The 24,697-nt window shown below is 37.7% G+C and overlaps 1 protein-coding gene across 6 annotated transcripts in view; it reads right to left on the bottom strand.

The window, feature by feature from the left end:
- Positions 1-24,697, bottom strand: part of LOC115218889 (regulator of G-protein signaling 12) — a 187,326-nt gene that overhangs the window by 33,998 nt on the left and 128,631 nt on the right. For 4 of the 6 annotated variants that reach the window (XM_029788885.2, XM_029788884.2, XM_036508684.1 and 1 more), the window contains 3 exons: positions 5,257-5,543; positions 1,260-3,245; positions 83-184 (listed from right to left, as the gene is read on the bottom strand). In XM_029788885.2, the coding sequence (XP_029644745.1) occupies positions 83-184; positions 1,260-3,245; positions 5,257-5,543 (2,375 nt within the window). Of the gene's footprint in view, positions 1-82; positions 185-1,259; positions 3,246-5,256; positions 5,544-13,680; positions 13,700-22,613; positions 22,793-24,697 lie in introns of those variants that run through there. The other 2 variants (XM_036508686.1, XM_036508687.1) reach the window with 2 other exon arrangements.

The following is a 24,697-nucleotide window of genomic DNA, read 5'->3' as shown; positions in this document are numbered from 1 at the left end:
CCATGGATTGAGATAAACCTCGAAGACTAAGAAAAACTAAACAAATTTAATATATTCATGTAAACAACTTTTAAACACTAACCTCATGAGAATGACTCAACTTGGATATTTTCGGTCGTCGAAATGATCCCACTTTCTTCCATTTATGTGTACCACTACTATTAATTGGTGGTTTAGAATCAGCCTGACATAAACAGAAATTAATCAGTTAATGATTTAATTAAAGAAAATTGATATACATATTAATAAACAAATAGAAGAACATTGAGTAAAGGGAAAAGGAGTAAACAGACAAAACTTATTCTCTTCTGTTTTAGATAAGAGGATCTCCTAGAGTGTGGGTTGGAGTGAGAAAGAGAATGTGACTGCATATGAGAGTCAGCTTGCAAGAGGCAGCAAGGCCAGTTGAATGGGGACACACGTTAGAGGTAATAGCAAGAACCGATATTGGAAGGTTGTCAATCTTTTATTGAAATTGGGAGTTACAATTGGTTCTGACAATACTGTGTTAGTCAGCTGGCTAAAGGATAAACACCTTATTTAACCCTTTAGTATTTAAACCGGCCATATCCGGCCAAAATAGATAATCTGTTTTGTGTTCAAACTGACCAGATCCAGGCTCTCACACCTACCCTACAATGTTATTCTACATTAAGTAATTACACCATCAACATCTTGAAGATCTGAGATAATGCATGATTAATTCAAATCAATGGGAATCAATAAGCATTATGTTTGATAGAATAATCTGAACACTAAAGGGTTAAAGTTAACATATTTAATTCCCAATGATCAAATCTGATTACTTATACAATACGTACAATAAGGAGGTACAACTCTCCCAAATTAATGAAAAAATATATTCTCTTAGTCTTCAGATCAATTGAAATACAAGTAGGAACAGAATAAGAGCAATGAAAGATATCCAAGACTGAGAACTACTATTAAACTCATAGCCATTAGTTATCATCAACTAAAATGTCCAGCAAAATAAATTTTCCTAGTTGCTCCAGACTGGACTTGGAGTCAGTATATCTTTCTTATTCTGGACTGCCAATTATCACAGAATATCTGGACCCATACTCTAAAATTGTCAAGTTTCCAATCCTAAGCCATTTGTTTCCTCAAGTTAGCAACTATTAGAACTCCCAACTATTCACTACTCACAAGATTTTGGTACTCTTGAGTTGTGGCCACCTTATTAACAGTTAAGCAGAAAATAATAAAACTGACAACAAAATTCAAATTTTGTAGCCTACCTTGTTGAGCTTCGCAGCAAAACCTTCTGAAAACCTCCGAACAGTTGCAGATTCAACAGAAGTTTCTGAATTTCGGTCACAGTCGAATATTGCAAATATCTCCTCAAGAGGGCGCCGAACATTCTGCTCAAATTCTGAGTCTTCAACAGTAGCACAGCCTGGTGGAGGTGCTGATGGTGACCTAATTTTAAATTTGGAATTACAAGGAGTTGCCCTGGGACTCAATTTATCATCAAGAAAGTCAGTATTTGAAGAACAATTGACAACAGTCAATTTCCCATTGGAAAGTTGGTGATAAGGGGCTGACAGTGGACGGGGTTCAAACTTACGTTCCACTGAAGACAAACGTTGTTGATTGGTAGAATTCATTTTGGAAACTGTTTCTCGGCTCCGAGATCTGTGTTCCACACCCTGCTTGGAACGATACTTGTATGAAAGAATGCCTGTAGTGCTTGAATTTTGGTCAGAAACTTTTGTGTTGCTGCAGATTGGCTGCTCAAAAGGAGATGGTAAATCCAAGACAGGGTCAGGCATGGCTCTTAGAGTCAAACGACCTTGTTTTGGGTCTTCGTTATTGGAAATGATTTTGGTTTGGGCATGCATGTTTGCGGCACTGGTTGAACGGAACGCAGATTGTGGGGTGGGCATTGTATCGACAGATGGAGACAAATGTTGATGGAGAGATTGTGACGGGAGAGAATGTCTGTTCATGTTGCCATTGGTCATTCTGTATTGATCATTAGGTAACTGGTTCATGTCAACCACAAACACGGCTTCATTACGGGAGTCATCCCTTCCAAAACCAAGACCACTGTCACTATTACTACAGCTACTGCTGCTGCTGCTGACGCTGCTGTTTACAGCAACATTCTGAACTGGAGTGACGGATGGTTCATTAAATACTTGAGTGATGGGGAAATTGTCTTGACTGTTCTGTCTGTCTCTATAAAGGGCAGAGATCGGCTCAATGACTGGAAGTGCAGTTTGGGGAAACTCAAAGCAACGGCGTAAGTCTCGGCTGCGAGTGCATTCAAACTGAAAGACACGAGCTTTCTGTGCATGCATGTAATGTGCCTGAATGTCAGTATTTACTTTAAACACATGACAAGAGAAACTAGGGGCATACTCCAGTCTTATGGATTCATTTCCATCACTCGAACAATTTGAAGTTACAATACCAAAATAGAGGTTGTCATCAGGACAGATGCCACAAAACATAATCCTGTGCACGGGGTACACAGCCAGGACCTTACGCACAGCATTTGTCAGTTTCACACCATTTACTGAGATTGTTAAAGCAACAAGTGTGTGAATCTTCTTCTCAAGTCTCAACCTGCGTACTGCATTATGAAAGGACTGCAACCGAGCATGCTGGGAATTTTTGTCACCAGGCATCTCGATGGTTCCAACATAACCAACAACAAAGTGTTTATCAGCATTTGGGTCACACTGGATGGACCATTCTTCTTCAGATTCTTCTGGGTCGACAGACATTGCAATATTGCATGGAGCAGACTGCCTTCCGCTGCGAGAACTCCTGGTTGCATGCAATCTATTGGAAAGCTCTGCATTTGATGCAGTCTGACCATCAGCTGGGTTTGTGACAGTTTTCTGGACCCAATCAGTTTTATCTACCTTCTGGACATTATTGAAATGTGATGTGTGAGAATTCAAATAAACATTTCTAAAAGCTAAATTGGGTTCCTGCATTGTGAAACCTGTATTCTCCTGGTCCCAAACATTTCGTCTCCCAGCACCAGTTGGAGGCTTTTGTTTAAGAAGGGCAGCTGACTGTAAGCTTTCTGAAATCTGTGGTTTCTTCTTGACAGCAGTGGCAGTGACCTGTTCCACTTGTTGACTGTTATGATCTTTCAAAACTCGGTTTGCACCAACTTGTCGAGGTCGTGAACGATGTGGGTGTCGGAATTTCTGCCGTTGTGGAATATCTTCATCTGAAGAATCAGAGTTGTTGACATTTTCAGCTACCTGCAGAAAGAAAGAAAGATAAAATGTAGACAGACTGGATATAGCATTAAGTAACATGGCTGAAGGCATTTGGTTTAAGAAGCTCCCCTCACAACCACAAGCTCAGGTTTGATCCCATAGCACAGTACCTTGAGCAAGTGTTTTCTACTAACACCTCAGATAAACCGATACCTCAAAAATGGAATTTGCTAGGAAGTTAGATATATATGTATGTGTTTGAATTATATATGTGTGTGAAATTGTGCGTGATGATATTTGCATCAATCTAAGCAACCATCGTTATGTTGATATTGAGTTCCTTAATGTCTGCAACATAACAGTTTGACACATAAACTGACAAAATAACCATCAAATTCAAACAATTACTTGGAGAGACTAAAACCATTGAAGTTGTTGACTAAATATGACCACAGTCTAACAAATGAAATCATCAAAAGAACAAGAATAAGAAGTTACTGAACAACACTGCATGTAGACAGCAAAAGTAATGATTTCTGGGACTGATTCAAGACTATAAATTTGTATGGAAACCCCAGTACATGTCTGGTATTTATTTTACTGAACTCAGAAGAGTGAAAGTTAAGTCATCTCTGGTAATATTTTAATACCAAAGGTAGAAAGACCAAACTACTTTCTGAGTCGTTTAGTCAAGGACTGTTGACCTTATAATAATCCACACACACACAATGTATAAATGATAGGCCACTTCACAATTTCTGTCCAGCAAATATCAATGATTGGTTAGCGCAAGGCTATGGTAGATGACATTTGCCTAAATCACAGCACTATGGAATCCAACTCAAAAGCAGATGGTAGCAAAGCAAGCTTCTTAACCACACACACACACACACCTGCAACCATAACATGGAAGAGGAAAAACTTCTAGTGATCAGTCCCCCACCCGGTTCATTTCTTAGAACCTAAGTGGAGTCACTAAAATAGTCTGTAAAACTATTTTCCCATGCCATCTATCCAATAAACGATATACTTCATTCATGTCTACCAAAACACCAGAGAGACGGGGATGGGGAGAGAGAGAGGAAAAGAGAGAGAGAAAAGAGAGGAAAAGAGAGAGAGAGAGAGAAAGAGAGAGATAACCAAGCTGTCAACAAATATTACAAGAACCTTCAATATGTTTGCCAGCCTCCTCTGGCCCCTGTGCTGGTGGCACGTAAAAAGCACCCACTACACTCACGGAGTGGTTGGTGTTAGGAAGGGCATCCAGCTGTAGAAACACTGCCAGATCAGATTGGGGCCTGGTGCAGCCTCCTGGCTTCCCAGACCCCAGTCAAACCATCCAGCCCATGCCAGCATGGAAAACAGACATTAAACGATGATGATGATGATGATCAAAAGAGTTTTAGGTTATTGGACATAAAATACCAAAAGTCTGAGAAAATTTTCAAGTCTTGCATAAAATTGTGAACTGAGATTTTTGTTCAATGCATAAGTAAAAATATGTAAGCCAAAGACACTGTAGTGGATTATTCTGAGTAACAGTGAGAGTTCTTCCATTGTTTTTACAGGTAAGAATAATCCAGCTTCATTAACGTAGTGAACTACCAAATTCATAACTGTTGCAGGTATTCTGGGCTCTTTCTGAGCAAGACCTTGTACAGAAATCAGTTTAATACAAAGACAGGTTTTTTCAGGAATGTTACTCATGGTTGACTAGTTTTGTTATCATTACCTGTCAAATACTAATTAAAAAGCTACACATCCTGACCTCATCTAACCAAGGAGCACTTTTAGCATCAAATTGAAAAAGCAACATAATATCCACCACTGTCACCTTCAACAAATGGGAGCCTCACTGTGGTTGATCAACCAGCTAGAAATATCAACCAAATCCCCCTCAAACTAAACATTAACATCTTAGAAAAGGAAAAGACAAACTAGATAATGTAGTCAATACAAAATCTTAAATAGGATGGCCATGGTTGGCACAGCTTTGATCATAGTCCTACCCAATCCAGGTTGCCCTGGTGCTAAACAACAACAAAAAACTTACCTGCAGAGTAAGGGTTCCCACAGAAGTGCCAATCATACGCACAACCTCATCATGTGGTGCCTTGGAAACATTCTCCCCATTAACAGCCAGAAGGAAGTCACCAGGTTTGAGACCAATAGCTTCAGCGGGGCTTCCGCTTACAATACAACTCAGGGTACAAGGGCCCTGACCAGAAATTGTGAAACCGTAGCCAAGTGTGCCGCGAATAACATCCACTGTCTTAACACCATTCATAGGCCGTCGCTTGCGCCGCCGAGGATGGTGCACATTGCTCATGCTGCTGCAACCTGCACATGGAAAGAGAAAGAAGTAACAGTTTTAATTGCGGTTGCAAATAATAATTTGAAATGATATAAGGTTGCGGTTTGGGTTGGGGATAGAGTGGGAGTGACGTGGTGGAGGGGGTTAGCAGTGGTGATGGTGGTGATGGTGATGGTGACGATGATGATGATGATGATGGGTGTCTGTAATGACTAATGTGATGGTGAGGACTGATGATAATGCTGCATTGAACATTTAAGTGGAGGTGGGTAGTTGTTGCTTTACATCATATTGACTCTATCCTTGTATTCCAGATGTGACCATCCAGTCTTTTTCTCTTTGGCATAATGTACTCCAGATAACATTACCCAATACATCATAGTAGCTCAACCAGCTAGAGATAGTAGTTAAGTTCTCTTTAAATCATACTGTTTTAAGAAATAGGGTACTTACACCAACTTTAGATAATGTAGCATTAGATACATGACACCCATATAAAAGATGGGATGGTCATTGCTGGAATGCTTCTCATCATCTGTTTACAGAATAAGGGTCAATGTGAGACTAAAATAACAACTTTGTATTTAAGACTGACAGAGATTTAATTTACTTGATGGATCACAGACATGTATGGAACATATGGCTGATTTAAGGATTGAGGAGTTTGCTGGAAGGAAATATTTTGGGGCTAAATTGCTCAGCTCATACCATGAAACAACACAGCACACATCAATGAGTACAGTTTATATTGGTGTAATGGTTTTGATGAAGTAATGTTTCTATGTATAGAAAGATCAACAGCTCTTCCCCCCCACCCCGCAGTACCAGCCTTCGGTGTCCTGCCTTACTGAGACTTACCACACACATACATCTAATGTTATGCCCCAGTGATAGTAGACTACTTCAGCTGACTGCTAACCTAATTAGAGGATCACAACCAAAGAAAGACACCATTCAAAACACATCCACCATGTTTCATGAAAACTATTTACAAAGCAATCAAGAGACAAATGTACACAGTCATACTCATACACAGAAGTAAATACACAAAAGATAGTTAGATACATTACACAGACATACACAGAGACACATACTTAAAAAAAATAGTATAAATGTCAGATAAACAAACTCAAGTACACTTTCTTTTTGCTTTACTACACACAAACAGATTTACAGGCAACTACGCCAGATGTATAGACACGCAAACACACACACATACAAATGTATGACAAGATACAGTGATTGTAAGGTAGAGAAGTTTCCAAACTTTTCTGTACCCAACAACCCTAGGGAAATGTTTGATTCTATCTCTCTCTCACACACACACACATATACTAGATAAACAGGATGATATTATTTGAGAGAAATCAGAATCATCGTCTCTAGAGGAAAAGATTGAAAAGAAATGATGTCGATGGCTCAAATTGTATTTTGCTACACATTCAAGTAATCAAAGGTTCTTTGATGTCAATTGCTACTCCTCGTGAGAGTCAGTTAAGATTAGGCAAGTTCCTATGAAGTGATTTGGACAAGCACCAGTTGCATTTCATTTGATTCAGATTAGACTAGAGTCTATAAAAAATAGGAAACTTCTTTTTAAGTCCTTGCATTCATTCTTCAATATATCTCTTATTGCCCAGGTAATATTTGAACCCGTTTACCTTAGGTAGGAAGGCATAGATATTAGACTCTTTACATTGCTAACATTTTTATGATTTTATACCAAAAAATAAACAAAAATTACACACACACACACATTAGTAAACGAATGCTGTTTTACTGTTTCCATTATGGTGAACTACAATTTCAGTCCTGCTTATACTAAAAGGAATTATCTTAAGCTAAGTGTTACCTTATTAATAACCAAATATTTTTTTCCCTTTCTCTGTATGACCCTAATTATTATTAGTAATTAAAATGTTTAAATATCACTGGCAGAAAGTATTAGAGGAATACTAAAGGGAATTGGAAAATGTTTTCACCCCACCCCCTACACACACACACCTTATATAAAATATACTCAGTTCACATTTTTAAGGAGCCACTGATAAGAAGAATATGCAGCCAAAAAAAAGAAAAGAGGAATATCTCGGAAGATGTGGAATTTGTATTCCCCATCACACACAACCCATCTAGAACTGATAGAAGATAAAGGGGAATCTAGTCTGCTGCAGATGTCCACTTTGGTACTTGTAGCATAATAAAACATTGTAAAGTGGTTGGTTTTAGGAAAGGCATCCACCTGTAAGATGCATGACAGTCTTGATATAGACAACTGGTTTTTCACTGTTGCTATGGAGTGCCAGATGATGAAGGACCACAAGGACCAAGGCGCTCAGGCCTAGGTAAGCCATTCTCTATAAAAATGATGACAAAATAGTTCTTTGAAAGGTTCTACTTTTTGCATGGTGTTGTTTATTCCCAGCCCTCATCCAGCAGATTTATGATCGTCTGTGTTCAGTTGTAATAACCCACTTGGAATTATTAAGCAGAGTCTGTAACAGAATTAGAAAAGAAATTCCAGGTGGAAAAAAAACCTAGAATCCAAAAAACTTATGGTAAACTTGGCCACAACCAAGGTCCTAGTAAACAAGAAATCAGACAGCACCTGTCACCCTTCTAGTAAATTGCCTTGCTCAATATGTAGGAAGGGTGGAGGCAGAAATTCCATTCAGTATACCCAGTGTAAGCTATGGCTACACAAGAGGTGCAGTGGAATAGTAAGAAGGTTAACGGAGAAAGTATTGTTTGTATGTGGAAAGTGTATGGGAGCCATAAAGTCCACAGATACACAAGAAACTGATTTCCTCAAATATCCCAGTAACTCTCTGGAAGTTGTAGATAATTTTGGCTACCGAGGTGACCTAATTAGCAGTGGAGGAGGTTGTACAGTAAGTGTTGTTGCTAGAATAAGAATAGGATGGAAAAAGTTCAGAGAGCTTTTACCGCATTTGGCAACCAAAGGTCTCTCTCTCTCTCTCTGAGTGAAGGGAAAATTGTAAGATGCATGTGTACTGTGATGCTGCATAGCAGTGAGATGTAGGCCCTGAATGCAAAGGACAAGTGAAGCCTGCAGAGGAATGAAGCTGGTATACTCCAGTAGATGTGTGAGCATTGGTGTATTGAGAGAAATGTTGGGCATAAGAGGAAGTATCACTTGTTAAGGTTATCTCTAAACTTGCTTCCCAACCACGTGGTTCTGGGTTCAGACCCACTTCGTAACACCTTGGACAAGTGTCATCAACTATAGCCTTGGACCAACGAAAGCCTTGTGAGTGGATTTGGTAGACAGAAGCTGAAAGAAGCCTGTTATATATATATATCATAATCATCCTCATCATCATCGTCCTCTTTCCATACTGGCATGGGTTGGACGGTTTGACTGCGGGATGGCGAGCCAGAAGGCTGCCCCAGGCTCCAATCTGATCTGGCAATGTTTCTACAGCTGGATGCCCTTCCTAACGCCAACCACTTCAAGAATGTAGTGGGTGCTTTTTACATGCCACTGGCATGAGGGCCAGTCAGGCAGTATTGGCATTAACCACGCTCAAATGGTGCTTTTTACATACCACTGACACAAGACCAGTCAGCTGGCACTGGCATTGACCATGCTTGAATGGTGCTTTTTACGTGCCACTGGCATGGGTGCCAACCAGGCAGTACTCTCATTGGCCATGACAACGACATCACTGGCCTCAACAAGAGCAGTTTATTGCTCAATGACTGAAGGGTGCTCTTAAATGGGCTGGTTATGCAGCACTGGCATAGGCCATGGTTACGGTCTCACTTGGCTTGCTGGGTCTTCTCAAGCACAGCATATCTCCAAAGGTCTCGGTCACTTATCATCGCCTTGGTGAGGCCCAAAGTTTTAAGATTGTGCTTCACCACCTCATGCCAGGTCTTCTTGGGTCTACCTCTTCCTGCTAGGGTGTAACACTTTTGTACCCAGCTGTCCTCATCTATACACAACACATGATCATAGCAGTATATATATATATATGTGTGTGTGTGTATGTATGTATGTCTGTGTTTTCCCCCACCCCCATCGCTTGACAACCGATGTTGGAGTGTTTGGCAGTTCAGTAGAAAAACTGATAGAATAAGTACCAGGCTTACAAAGAATAAAGCCAAGGGTCGATTTCTTCGACTAAAAGGCAGTGCTCCAGCATGGCCCCAGTCAAATGACTGAAATAAGTAAAAGATATTCTATAGAAATCATAGCCACCACTGGATTTTGTAATGACGTTTTGGTTATGAAATATGAAAACGTCATAACAAAAACCAGTACTGGCCATAATTTCTATAGAATATCTATGGAGAGAACCTTAACAAGTGATGTAAAATGCATTGCTAACACTGAAGGACATGGCACTGACTTATAAAAATGCTTAATATACTTTATAGTATCTTTTTGGTTACATAGCAAAATACTGCATCCCTACAAGTCACCAAGAGAAATTATATGCAGGATGCATGAGAGGAGAATGTACTGGTTTGATCAGGTGATGTGGATGGATGAGGACAGTTGCATAAAGAAGTGCCAATCACTCAAAGGGGAGAGAAGTTGCGGAAGAGGAAGACCCAGGAAGATCTGGAATGAAGTACTGAAGGTTGATCTCAAAATGTTGAACCTTATGAAGGAGATGACAAAGGACCGAGATATGTGGTGCATTGTTGTACTCCAGAAGACCCACCCACCCACTAAAACAGAATTGCAATCCTAAAACTTTGATTTGAATCCCATCTGTAGTAGACATTGCAGTCAAGTCTCAACTTTGAGAATGTTTTTATGCAACATAAGAGTTGCGGATGACGACAGCTGCAGTGGTGGCGGTGGGGTCATTGCCACCGCCAACAACAACAATTGATAACGGGTGCTGCCCATCTGATAAAACTATTTAAAACGTATATCTAACACTACATTACCAAATGTGCCTTTTATAATACAGGAATCTGTTGTTTGAAGGAAATTTGACTGCTATTTCTTGTATTTCAAATGACCATATAGAAGCATCTTTACTACCACCATGCTGGCATGGGTTGGACAAGACTTATTGAAGCAGTATTTCAAAGCCAGACGCCATTCCAGCCAAGAAATTAACTGTTTTTAGATAATATTTCCACCTCGCTTCCCAGATAAATCATGCCGTTCCTTTTACTACTCTTTCCATCAGACACATCACACCAGACAGATGTGACAGTGAAGAGATAATAGATTAGATTGATAGATAGATAGATAGATAGATAGATAGATAGATAGATAGATAGATAGATAGAGAGAGAGAGAGAGAGAGAGAGACAGACAGACAGACAGACAGATAGATAGATAGAGACAGAGAGAGAGTGTGTTGCTTTCGTTAGTATTAGATATCAAGAAGCAAGGTCAAAGAAACAGGAGGCTAATTAAAGACCTCCAGAATTTAGCCGGATGGGGTATTGACATTTTATAGGTATATATGTGAATGTCGATGTAACAGAAGTAACACAAAAGAAGACCCGCAGAGAAATATTGGCAATGTTCAATGTATGTTATGTGTAGGGAATGGAAGGAAAGAAAGTCAAGGTTATTAGCCAGACACTAACAGTAAATCGGTTTAGGACTTGTATATACATGTGTGTATAGTGCGTGTCTTATTTGGTGTGCGGTGAGAGCTGGTCCAACTAATGTTAATAATGTCTGTTTATGTCAGTTGTAATGTGTGGGAGAGTGAGTGTGCACGGCTGAGCATAGGGGTGGTTAGGACATTACGCGATGTTCCTATGCAGAGGCAACAGACTGTTTAGCTGTGTGTGTATGTGTGTGTAACTGTATATAGGTATGTCTGTAGCTGTCGCATGCTCAAACATGTCAAACATTTATTTCTGTCTAAAACCGACACCACTGACATAGCGACACCCAAACGCAACGGCGCACACACACACACTAACGGGATAATAACACTCACTGTCTACCACGTACGCAGTGAAAGTGGGGGGGAGAGGGGAGAGGGGAGGATAGTTCAAGCAGCACATGACGTGAGTAAAAAAGCCCTTCGGGGGTAAGAGGGGGTGAATAAATGTTCCAGTGGAGTGAGGGAGGTCACTAAGGTGATATTTCAGTGGATGACAGCAAGGACTACAAATTATTGCCTCCACCTCCAACCTAGAGTAACACACAAACATACACACACTAGAGAGAGAGAGAGGGGGGGGAGAGAGAGAGAGAGAGAGAGCGTGATGGAGAGACAAAGGGAAAAATAGCACAAGTCGAGTTGGTAATGATGTGTATAAATATATACAGCTAGCTCCACATGTAAGAAATGTCAAGCTATACATTATATATCGTTAACAAGTGGATTAAATCTGATGCCCAAAGCAGAGTGCAACAATGGCGACCTCCCCGCCAACCTCGACATTTTTTTCCTTTTGTCTGACAAGATATTAAGAACAAACTGTGAAAGACCAAGGTAGACATGTTCTGGACCTGGACTCCATAGACAAAAACCTATGAAATTTATTGAACAAATGGAATAAAACTTCAGTTTTCTTTCACAGTCCACAACGAAATATATAACCTGTTATATGAATTTTATTTATTTCACACTCTGTTAATATAAGCAAATTATTTTGTCTTACAAACAACACTTTGCTTTATCATTGAGGTATTTGTTACAATTTACCACGTGTATCATGGCAAATCCAGCAATGGAAACAGCGTGTGTGTAAGTGTGTGGTGGCAGTTATTCCAGTTCGAAGATCATAAAGAAGAGCGGTAAGTCCTTAAGAGACTAGGTAAACCGATCCTTGAATGACAAACTTCGATGCACTTGGATGAGAAACGCCAAAGGTAGAGTCATCACCTCCATCTGACCAAAGTCTACATATTTTCTCCATATATATATATGTGACCGCGTGTGTACCGTTGGCGATTTTTTTCCTCCGCCTTCCCTTCTTTGGATCTTTCCTTTTCCTATGTTTCTGACGAAGAGCTCCGCTCGAAACGTTAAACCCTCCTTCTTTCCTGAGCGTCCAATAATACTATACTTGTTCCACGTCCTCGCGTTGTTGTGTTTTCTCTTTGTGTTTTCATGTTTGGATTAACTTTATATATATATACATATATATATAAATGCGTGTGTGTTGATTTCAAATTCTGAGACAAGGCAAGAAAGTTCAGGAGAGTTTTTGCATGATTTATGCGGCTCAATGGCCTTCTTTTTACAAACCACTCTACAGAGGGCACTAGATGCTCTTTCGTGACACCATCACCAGAGAGGTCGCCTCGTAACTCACAAGACTAAACAACAACCTTGACTGAAGGAAAGTATAGAATGAAAATAGTGATGATTTGTAGTAAGAGATTAGTAGTGTAGGGAGTAACAAAAGAGACAGTGTATGGAGATGGAAGCGAAGGGGCGAGAGAAGTGTCTTCTGTGAGAGAGTGTGTTGTGAGGTTGCTGCAGTAGGTAGAATAAGTGGACCTAAGAAAACTGAACAGGCACACATTCCAAATTCAATAATTAAAAACTTAATCAGCAACATAAAACAAAGAAACTCCGCAAAATTATTGAAAATTAGATCCTAAAATGAAGGGTTTAAAAGGGGAGATGGAATATATACCCAAAGCCAAACAAGACCAGAAAAAAAAATAATTCACCTGGTTCAACAAATCCTTCAACCTAAACATAGTGACAGAGGGGGGGGGGATGTTCTAACACTTCAACTGACAACTGATAGCTATTAAATAGGAACAACACAAAAGTTAGCTATAGGTGTACAAAAAAGAGAAAACACGCAAGAAAGTCACAGAGGACGATATATCAAGAAATCCGCAGCCAACCCGAAACAAGCACAAGTGCCGTAGTGGAATTTGACTAAAAAAAAAAACGAAGTAATCTACAAGACAATAAACTACTGCAAGGGTAACAAAACTGACAAAAACTATATGAAAGCAACACACACAAAGTTAAATACACACACAAGTAAAGCATGTCTGAGACTTAACCCTTTCAACACTGAATACAATTAATACAAATCAGAGTTAGTCATTGGGTCTGGTAGGACAATACGTGTGCAGATAGAACTGAACAGGTTAATAATAGACAGTTTCACTTCTTACATAAATGGTTTCAGAAAAAACTCCTGAACATAAAATATACCATGATTACGAAAAAATATGCTTACTCAACAGAAGAGGTGAAATAATGTCACTTTGCAGACACTGGAATAAACATAATAAACCAATCAGTAGATAGAGGGAGATTGACTGAAAGGATAGAAGGAAATACAGAAAATGTCCAGCAGTCAGGAAGCGAGATTGAACAGACAGTATAATATAAGGGGATGGGAGAACCACGAGGAAAAGTTAATACAAGGGAGAGAATACATAGAGTACTCCACAATAAATAATGAGAATTAGAATGGTAACGTGATAAAATATGTAATGTAGAAAGAAAAAGCAATGTTGAGAAGTGGAAGACTGAAAGAAAGGGAAAAGGAAAACATACATCAAGTGAGTGAGGAGAGCAGAAAAAAATTAACCAAAAGAAAATGGAACAAGGCTTGAAACCGAAAACTTAAGAACTACTAGGACAGAAATGAACTGTACAGTTTTTTTTATTAATGCATTCAACGTTGGTGTATGTAAGTGTGTAAGAGAGATGGGGGAGGGGAAGTCGGCATTCATAAAGTTATATATATACACAAAGGCTGAGCCAAAGTTGTCTTACAGCTAAAGCAGCCTGAAATTCGACACTGACTCCTACAACTGTCCATGTGAAATAACTTTGCGTGAATATCCATATCAAAGGCTGGAGTATAATTATAGTAAAACGGACGCTCAAACACTTGAGGCATGGTCAGATAGTGAGAAACCAGAATAATGACAAAAGGGTGGGAGTGAAAAAGAAAAGTGTGAAGGCGTGAAGAGGAAGATAATAGACGAAAGAAGAATGAGAGCGGGGGAGGGGTAATTCAATTTAAGAGAAGAGGAATCTAAATCTGAATGTGTGTGCGTGTGTGTAATGTTGAGAGTGAACAATTTAGAGATGGAGAGAAAAATGAAGAGAGATCTAGAGAAAAATAATAAAAATGATGAAGTGACAGATAAAAACAAAGCTGCAAAGCAAATTAAATATCACTAATTTAATCAAATCAGTGAGTCGGAATAACAGAGATTATTATTATTGTTATTATATAGGGTGTAGCTACTTAATCTAATAATGTATATATATTTATATCTGATTATACATACATGAAGAAAAGCAGGTTTAAAGTTTTTGACGTCAAATCTTAAATATATTTTACCTTCGCCTAATGTGGTATATCTCACTCTGTATAAAATTATTTGTCTCTGTTTCCTATGCATTCTCAAACAGCTCGACCAAATCGGATCAAATTCTACAAGGTAATAGTATTGGACCCCGCGAGTGTCAACATGCAATTTTTATTTTCATTTGGATTAAATACATAGAGATAATCTTTCTATAGTCAACTATAGTAAATGACATTTTATACCACCACTACAACTACGTCACATTTTGTATATGAGAGTGTATATGTTTGTGTGTTTCCGCGTTCGTTACGTACGTTAAGCCTCAGAGAATTAAACACACATCTACACATACATATACATGTGATGACTGTATGTGAGTATACATGCATTTTTATGACGACTGATATACACACACACCTCTAAAGAGAGAAAGAAACACACACACAGAGGGAAAGAGATAGGTCGTTATACAGAGATACAATTAAAGTGTTAAATATTCAAAGAGAGAGAGAGAGAGAGAGAGTTACCCTGAAGTGTGTGAATGTATGTCTGTGTGTATCTTAGTATAATGTATGTGAGCGCCTTATATGTGTGAGTGTAGTAAAGGACATTTTATACCACCACGACGTCACATTTTTTTTATATAAGTGTGTCTGTGAGTGTGTGTGTATGCGTGCGTTCGTTACGTACGTTAGGCCTCATCTACATGTGACGACTGACATATATGTGTATGTGTGTGTGAGTACACAAACATTTTTGTGACGACTGACATACACACATCTAAAGAAAGAGACACACACAGAGGGAGAGAGATACAATGAAAGTGTTTGACATTCAGAGAGAGAGAGTGTGTGTGTTTTACCATGGGGTGTGCATGAATGTATGTCTGTGTGTGTCTGTTTTAGTTATGCATGTGAGAGAGTACGTGTGTGTGAATGTACCTTCAATCAACAAATCTCAGGATCAATCCCTCAAGGTAGTTGGACTTGATCTCTCTACTACGTGCTTCTCACACGGCCAACTCCATGTTGCTTGCTCACGAGTTAGAAACAGCAACAATTTATTCATTTGAGCTTCATATTTATTGTTTACAAATCTGAATAACAGCAATAAGCTGGACAATGCCGGGTCATTCAGCTAGTATACACACACACGTATACACACATATACATATACATACACACACACACACACATATACATACACATACAGACACACATATACATACACATACACACACACACACATATACATATACATACACACACACACACATATACATATACATACACACACACACACATATACATATACATACACACACACGCATACATATACATACACACACACATATACATACACACACACACACACATATACATACACACACACACACATATACATACACACACACACACACATATACATACACACACACACACACACACACACACACACACACACACATATACATACACACACACACACACATATACATACACACACACACACACACATACATACACACACACACACATATACACACACACACACACATATACATAACACACACACACACACATATACATACACCACACACACACACACACATATACATACACACACACACACACATATATATATATAATATATATATATATATATATATATATATACCCTCTTCAATAAAACAGACTAAAGTTCTCTAACAGAACACTACTCGAAGCGTTCAGAATGGTACAAGTAGCAGTGGTAAGTCACCTGAAACAAGCAAGAGTACGATATATATATATAAACAGAAGTGGACACCGTTAATCGAAAAATTCGATAGTCGTTAATCCTTTGAAAATGTAACGGAAGGTAACGTAACTTTTATTGAAGGCATAACTACAGTTTAATACCCCACCAACTTTGTTGCCTCAACTTCCAGAAGAATGGATGCTTTTTAACGAAACTTTCACCAAATAATCGTTTATATCCTGTAGATTGAGTGTATATAAAGATTTGTTGGAAAGACATTTTCCGAGGGGTTGGGATGAGGAGTTTCGGAAAATTCACAGGACCTGACATTTCCCCCCTCATAACTTTCTGGAAAATAGGTATTTTTCAATGAAATTTTATTTAAATACCTTTCAAACGGTGTAGATTACGATTACAAAGAAATCTGTAGGCAAAATTTATGGAGGCGGAGAGGGTTTGGCGGAAGTCTTGCCGCATCTTTTCACGAAAAAACATTTCGAAAATTTTTTTCACCCCCACTACCCCAGTCCGAAACGATTTCGGCCATTTTTTTTCACTAGGCACTTAAAACCCGTGAGAGAAACATTTTTGGTTTTAAAAAATCGTTAATAATTTCAGAGCAAAATGTGTGAATTAAGGGAGATTTGGCTTTTGTTTCTAGCACATCCCAAAACCTCCCTCCTCGTTTCTTTCGCACACATTTAATGATATTTTTCAATATTTTACTTCCCATAAACAAATTTTATGGAATGATGATCTCAAAGAAACACACGTATAGTCCCAACCAAGCGAGGCCGTGTTATGTGTGTGTGTAAGAGAAAAAAAAACACCTACAGTATCTTTAATGTTCTTATTAATCTGTCAAATGTGATGCGTATTTGTTCCCGTTATTTTGAATTATTCAGGTTCAAGAGGGGTATCCACAATATTTGCTTGTAATTTTGTAATTTTTTTACATACAGATTTGAAATTTTGTCAGTGGGTGCCTATGTAATTTTAGCTGATCTTGCTGAGTAAATTTGACTTTTATGGGCAGGTAAATTTAATTAACAGGTGTAAAAGCAATAACATTATGGATAAACACTAAAATTGAAATTCTTAATGCATCACCTGTTTGATTTGTTACTAAAATCATCCCAGATGGCAACCGACAAACATTTTGCCACTTTTGAAGATGAGGTACATTAATTTGAATTAATTAAAATACAGGAATAATCGGTACAAGATTTTATTCTTTCGGTAAATATTTCGCACCTCGGTGTGGAATAACTTTTTTCCACAGTTTTTTTCGGGTGCATTCAGCGTATCTGACATCCAAACCCGCCGCAAGTCACGTTTTTTTCCGGAAAAGAAAGGTGAGAGGTGGTGGGAACCTCGAAGTTTCCCACCAAGGGAGTTTTGTTTCTCGGGCCTTTGCATGCTTTCAACGAACGTGACATCGAAATCACGCGTAAACGGCTCCTTTTTTCAGAAAAGGAAATATTTGGCTGCTATTCCTAGCATGCTCTGCTGCTACGTAATAGCTACTTGCGTTCACACCGAAATATTTACCAACTTTTTTCCTTCCATTTACTTTTTCCACTTTATGGAAGTCAATATTTTCTCTGTTGACATCCATCTCAGCGAGGTCACGAATCAAGTGGAAACATCAATCACTGTTCCCTCTTGACAGGACAAATTTCCCGTTGTCTTTGCCAGCAACAAGCGCGTAGATTTGGCTTCCAATCCAGACAGGGCCAAACAAGGTCCTACAAGTTATTCATACTAATAAGTGGCGTTATATCGGGGTTGAAATAATGACGCGTACAATATTAAATATTGTAAGACAATCTGAAAACAGTAGAAACTTTAAAACGTTTACTGGTTTTTACGAAATTTTGGGGTTAAAGGACTCGAGTTAACGGAAGTTAATTATTCCGCTGATGATTTTCAAAGTTAACTTAAAAGTTAAATCGTTAATTAACGTGTGTGTGTATATATAAATAGTTGAAATTTATAGAGAATCAAAAAACGAAGACAAGAGTAGGGAACAACAAGCAAATGTATTATACTTTGACGTGGAAAATGGAAAAGTCTTGTACGTTTCGAGCCTACACTCTTCGACAGAGAGAAATAAGAGAAAATAAATTGAGAGAATAAAATAGAATTTTTTTAAATTGTGTAGTTCAACGGTCCAACATGGTGAAAATAAAAACAGACAGCAGTTTGCAATGTTTCACTAAAAAGGAAAACTATAATTGTCACTAAATGTGACTAGGGTGTTAGAAACACCTATATTACTAGAAATAAAGAGCTGGGCAAAGGTAAAGCGCGTGCACACTACTCACTTCCGTTTTTATTTTTCCAAGATTTCTTCGGGTTTTTGTTTTCGACATAGGAGAATACGATTTTGCCCCAAAATCACGTTTTCAAAATTTCAATTCCCTCCTCTCCACCCCAATTTCTAAATTTTAAACTTTTTTTTTCTGATTTTTAAAAAATCCACGTAGAAAAATACAGAGATTATGAATCTGGGATTAAAAAAAAAAATTTTCTTAAAGAAACACTCAATGCCTTTCCCTCCACCCCTTGCTCACCCATCACCTCCCCGGATCTTTTCTAAAAGATGGACAGAATTTTCTACTTAACTAAATAATTTGAAACTTCGTATACTGGTAGACTGTGTCAAAAGAAAACATTAATTTCAATTAGTTTTTTTGAGAAAAATGTATTTTGTAACTTTTACGTAGTTTAATTCTTCGAATTTTAACCAATCGTATTCTCTGTTTTGAGCTCAATTCATTCTGGCGTGTTATTCATCCTTATCACTGTCTTATCACACATACACAACAAAAACACACACACACAGGTAATCGTTCCGTAAGTCAGGGATGACATTGAAATAAACATGCGAGAAGCCTTTGAAGACAGAACACAGAAGACAGTGATAAGGATGAATAACACGGCAGAATGAATTGAGCTCAAAACAGAGAATACGATTGGTTAAAATTCGAAGAATTAAACTACGTAAAAGTTACAAAATACATTTTTCTCAAAAAAACTAATTGAAATTAATGTTTTCTTTTGACACATTCTACCAGTATACGAAGTTTCAAATTATTTAGTTAAGTAGAAAATTCTGTCCATCTTTTAGAAAAGATCCGAAAAAGCTAAAAACTCCGAATGTTTCATTTACGCCTGATGTTTCACGCATGCGTAGAATTCTACAGAAATAGCAGACGAAAAAAAAGCATCAGACCACCACCAGAAAACTCGACATACAAGAAACAACAGCTAAACGACACGATTTCTGAAAAAACTACCCCGCTTTCCCCAGAGAGCTTAGCTTTTTGAAAGTGTGGAGGTCGAGGAAGGAGATTTAAGTATTTCTTTAAGAAATATTCAAAAAGAAAAAGATTCGTAATCTCTGTATTTTTCTACGTGAATTACAAAAAAAAAAAAAAGCGAAAAAGTTAAAAATTTAAAAATTGGTGTGAGGAGGGGGAAATTGAAATCTTGAAAGCGTATTTTGGGGGCAAAATCCTAATCTCCTGTATCGAAAACAGGAATCCGAGGAAATTTTGGCAAAAGAAAAGGGTGGGGCGCAAATGTCACTTCCGACATGCTAGAAACAACAGCTAAACGACACGATTTCTGAAAAAACTTCATTTTAAGTTTATATCGAGGATCAGGTTTTTATGTACGTTCATCACAAACACAAATTACAAAATAAAAAAAGGTCATTTCAATTGAAGTTGAGTAGTGTGCAGAAGAAGCTATTTTTACATACCATTCTTAATTCCAAAATTGTACTTCAGCCATGATTGTTAAGCCCCCAAGAACTATGTGCGGGTATTTGTAGGGGTGATTCGCGCAAGAGAAACATTTATGAAAATGTACACATAGATATTGTATAAAAATAAGTTATCTTTACAGACCATGTTTGCAATTATCTATATAATTGATAACAAAAGTGTGTATCAAAATGAAATTTATAATGAAAAAGAGGGTCTTTTCGGTTTGAACGGCAGTTTTTAACATAATTTCTAGGTAACTAAAATATTTAAAACTTCGTATACTGGTAGAATGTGTATATAAAACATCTTTTTCTCTTGGCTTTATTGAGAAAATTCTATAGTTTGTAAGATATTTGTTGCTTTTTCCTTCAATTTTTGCAATTTCAACCAATCACTGACGTCTATTGAGGTAAAAAACATTCTGTGCCGTATGAATATGTCCCTCGCTTAAGAAACAGATTGGGTTTATTTACATTTGTGAAGAAAAAGATACCCTGACCCTAAAACAGATTGAAATGCAATAGATCGATACTAGGGTTATAATTATGGGTGACAATTTCATATGACACCGCTAGAAAAAAACTACCGTTCAAACCGAAAAGATCCGAAAAAAAATTTTTTTGAAGAAACACTCAAATACCCTTCCCCAACTTCCACCCATCACCTCCCCACTTTCAAAAAGTTAAAAACTTCGAAAGTTTCACTTTTAGCTTTTTTTAAAGCGGGTAAGTTTTTTTCAAAAATAATGTCGTTTAGCTGTTGTTTCTAGCATGTCAGGTTTTCTGGTGGTGGTCTGATATTTTTGGCGTCTGCAACTTCAGCAGAATTCTACGTATACGTGAGACATCAGACGAAAGTGAAACATTCGGAGATTTTAGCTTTTTGAAAGCGGGGAGTTCTAGGCATAGTGTATGCATCTTTCTAAGATGGTGAGGTGGATTAAGATCAATTTGACTATTATTTCTAGCATGTCAATCGACCACACAGATGACCGACTCCTTAATGACCTGTTTGGTGTAGTAAGATGGGCGACACCAACAAAATTTAATATTTAGACTTTATAAACCTTCACTTTGGCATCCCAACGATTTATACTTTCAGCATTAACGCAGGGGCAGATTGATATGACCATCATGGCTGAGACCGTTACACTATCAGATAAAAAGTTTCTTTTACCTTCGTATACATGTGTTTATTTTATAAACATTTGTAAAAGATGTGTAATAGCATCTTATATACATTCACACGCCTACATTTGTAATATATCTTTATCTCTATACACTGGTATACATCTTATAAACATACACAAGTATTCACCTTATATCCATACACATTTACCTTGTATACATATGTAAGCAGGAATGATTTCTCCTTCCTAACGCATACATTTTTGTCATATCTACACACACATATATGTCATATACGTTACGCTGTTCAAATAATCCGAGTTTTGTGTCACCTGTTGAGAGCCACTGTGATCCACACGAAATAAACTATTTATTTTAGAGTAAAATATCTTTTAAAATCGATTTATTGAGGATTAATAGGGTTTTTTTCTTTTTCTTTTTTCTTCACAATTAATCAGTAATACGAAAATTATGGATTAAGCGATTTAGCCATTCAGAAAAAAGATAATCTTTCACAAAGTTTACAAGACAGCTGTGTGTGTTACATATTTAAATTTGTGTGTAATTAAGCTGAAAATACAAGTAATAATAGTAATGCAACTTTAAAAGAATTAACTGGCGTGTGTTAATTAGTAAACTTCCAATGAATCTAATTAACAAACACACACGTCTCTGTGTGTGAGTGTGTTTGCATTTTAGCATAAAAATGTGGGGCAAATAAAATTATATATTTGGAAGCAGAAAGTTACTTCGAGTTCCACGCTTCCTGTATATATACATAGTTGTAGGTATGCCTATGTTATGCGCGCGCACGCACACACACATATATGATGTAAGGTGCTTTTATAAGGGATCCATATCCTTTCAATCAGCCCTTCTTTCGCATATAAAACGAGTGGAAAATGTATTCAGTCGTACGATAATTGGTGTGACGATGACTTTGCCTTTCATCCTTTCGGGGTCGATTAAATAAGTACCAGTTACGCACTGGGGTCGATATAATCGACTTAATCCGTTTGTCTGTCCTTGTTTGTCCCCTCTGTGTTTAGCCCCTTGTGGGTAGTAAAGAAATAGATATTGTTTAAATTAACTCCTTTCTCTTTCTCTCTCTAAGCTCAAATCAAATAGTTAAGAGTATGGCTTGAACAGTTGCACCTGTTTACCTGCATCAGGTTTAATTAGATGGAAATAGAAACTTACCTTTAAAAGTTCCTTAACATCCAATTATTATAGATTCATAAAGTCCGATCGATGACGAAATAAATAAGAGTCGGATGTTTGATAATATCGGGGGAAGGGGAATAAATAAAACATAAACGTAATGAAAACAACTGTTAATTAATAATATAAGTAAATGCGAGTAGAACGTCTGATGTTTTTGTTGATTTTTAGTTGGACAGAAAGGACGGTTAAGAGTCACGTGACTGAAATCTGGAGCATTGATTGGCTGGAAAGCTGCAGCCCTGTGACTAGAGGCGAATTTGAAAAACAAAAAGAAAAACTGGGCAACTGAAGAAAGTATGGAAGCCCAGACACAACTTCTCTTTGTTATCGATAGTCACTAAATATCGATTCTTTTTACAATCAATTTGTTTTATTTAAACCCGTTTGGACTTAACTATAGAATGGTGCTCCACCGACTTCGTTTATTTATAGCTGCCTGAAAAACGTATAATTTTAAATTAATTTTCATAGAAAGGTCTTTTCGGAGGTGTAGATTACAGTTCTGGGGATAAAACTTATAAAAAAAAAAGTTTTTTTGGAGGTGTTTCGGACAGTTCTTCCTCCGCCGTTCTGACATTGTTAAAACCAATTTTCGTAACTTTAATATTTTTTTCTTTGTTTAAATCAGGTTGACGTGGTCTGAAATATCACTGTGGAGTAATGTACACCCTCGAAAATGTATCTCTACAAAATTGTATTTAAAAATATGCATTTTTCAGAAAGTTGCGAGGTGGTGGTCACTAATTTTTTCTATCTATCTGTCTATCTATCTATCTATCTATCTATCTATCTATCTATCTGTCTATCTGTCTGTCTGTCTGTCTGTCTGTCTGTCTGTCTGTCTGTCTGTCTGTCTGTCTCTCTCTCTCTCTCTCTCTCTCTCCATATATATATATATATATTATATATATATATATATATATATACATACACACACAAACTTATATATATTTATATTTGCATCACCGACAGAGACCGAGAAGTAATTGATTGGGTAACACTGTAGTTTAGCGTCCGAAATAGAACATTTTTAAAATATGAAATTAAATGTGTGATTCTTTTATGTGTGGATTCACAAAGATGTGCGCAGATGCGCGAATTCAAGTGTTCCAGTCGTGACCATCCAATCTTTTTTAAACGCATTCCACTCGTGGCCCTCATGCATTCTATCTGTTGCTTTATCTTCATCTTTTCTTTTCTTTTTTTTGACATCAAAATTTCCCCTATTCTCACACCCAAGCAGCTTTAAAAGATTTAAAAAAAAAAAGAAACTGGATTCTTTGGCTGATATAATCCGTAGAAGACTATACCAAAAAAATAAAGGTTGCTGGAATACCTTCGATCATCGGTTTGCAGGATCAGAGATGACCTGGGGTTAAACTACAATAACAACTCGCGCGCGCATGCTTACGTATGCATGTGCGTGTATGTATGCGTACTTGTATATGTGTGTGCATGCTTGTGTACATGCGTGTGTATGCGAATGTGTATATGCTTGTGTACATGTGTGTGCAAGTGCGTGTGTGTGTATTTCCGTGTGTGCGTATATGTGTGCATGTATGTGTATATGAATGGGGGTGTGCTTGTGTAGACGTGTGTGTTTATGGTAATTGTTCAGTTTGGTTAGATTAACAAAGTAAATAAAAATCAAGGGGGAGATAAGTCAACATTTTACACAAACAGGCGAAATATGACTTCTCTCAAAAAATGAACGTTAACGAACAGATTTGCTCCTTTTACAACGCTAGCAGTGCCATAATTTCCCATCAGTTACGTCAGCACATGTAGTAAGGCCACATGGTGAATTACAATTTCCACAGGTGTACATATTCATAATTAGCCGTGCCAACCACTGAAGAATGTTGTCTCCAGCTTTTCCTAATTGAAAGCTAGTCCACGATTCCCCTAAGATTGATTCGTCCCTTTGCTTCGTTTGCTACTTATCTCCCTCTTAATTTTTATTTACTTTTTTAATCTTACCAAACTGAACAATTACCCCTGTGTGCGTGCGCATGTATATGTGGGGTGTACGTATGTGTATGTGTGTGTGTTTGCGTGTG

This window comes from Octopus sinensis, linkage group LG14, assembly GCF_006345805.1.
Source record: "Octopus sinensis linkage group LG14, ASM634580v1, whole genome shotgun sequence".
NCBI classification, from domain to species: Eukaryota; Metazoa; Mollusca; class Cephalopoda; order Octopoda; family Octopodidae; genus Octopus; species Octopus sinensis.
This window is presented reverse-complemented; position numbering and strand designations above follow the sequence as displayed.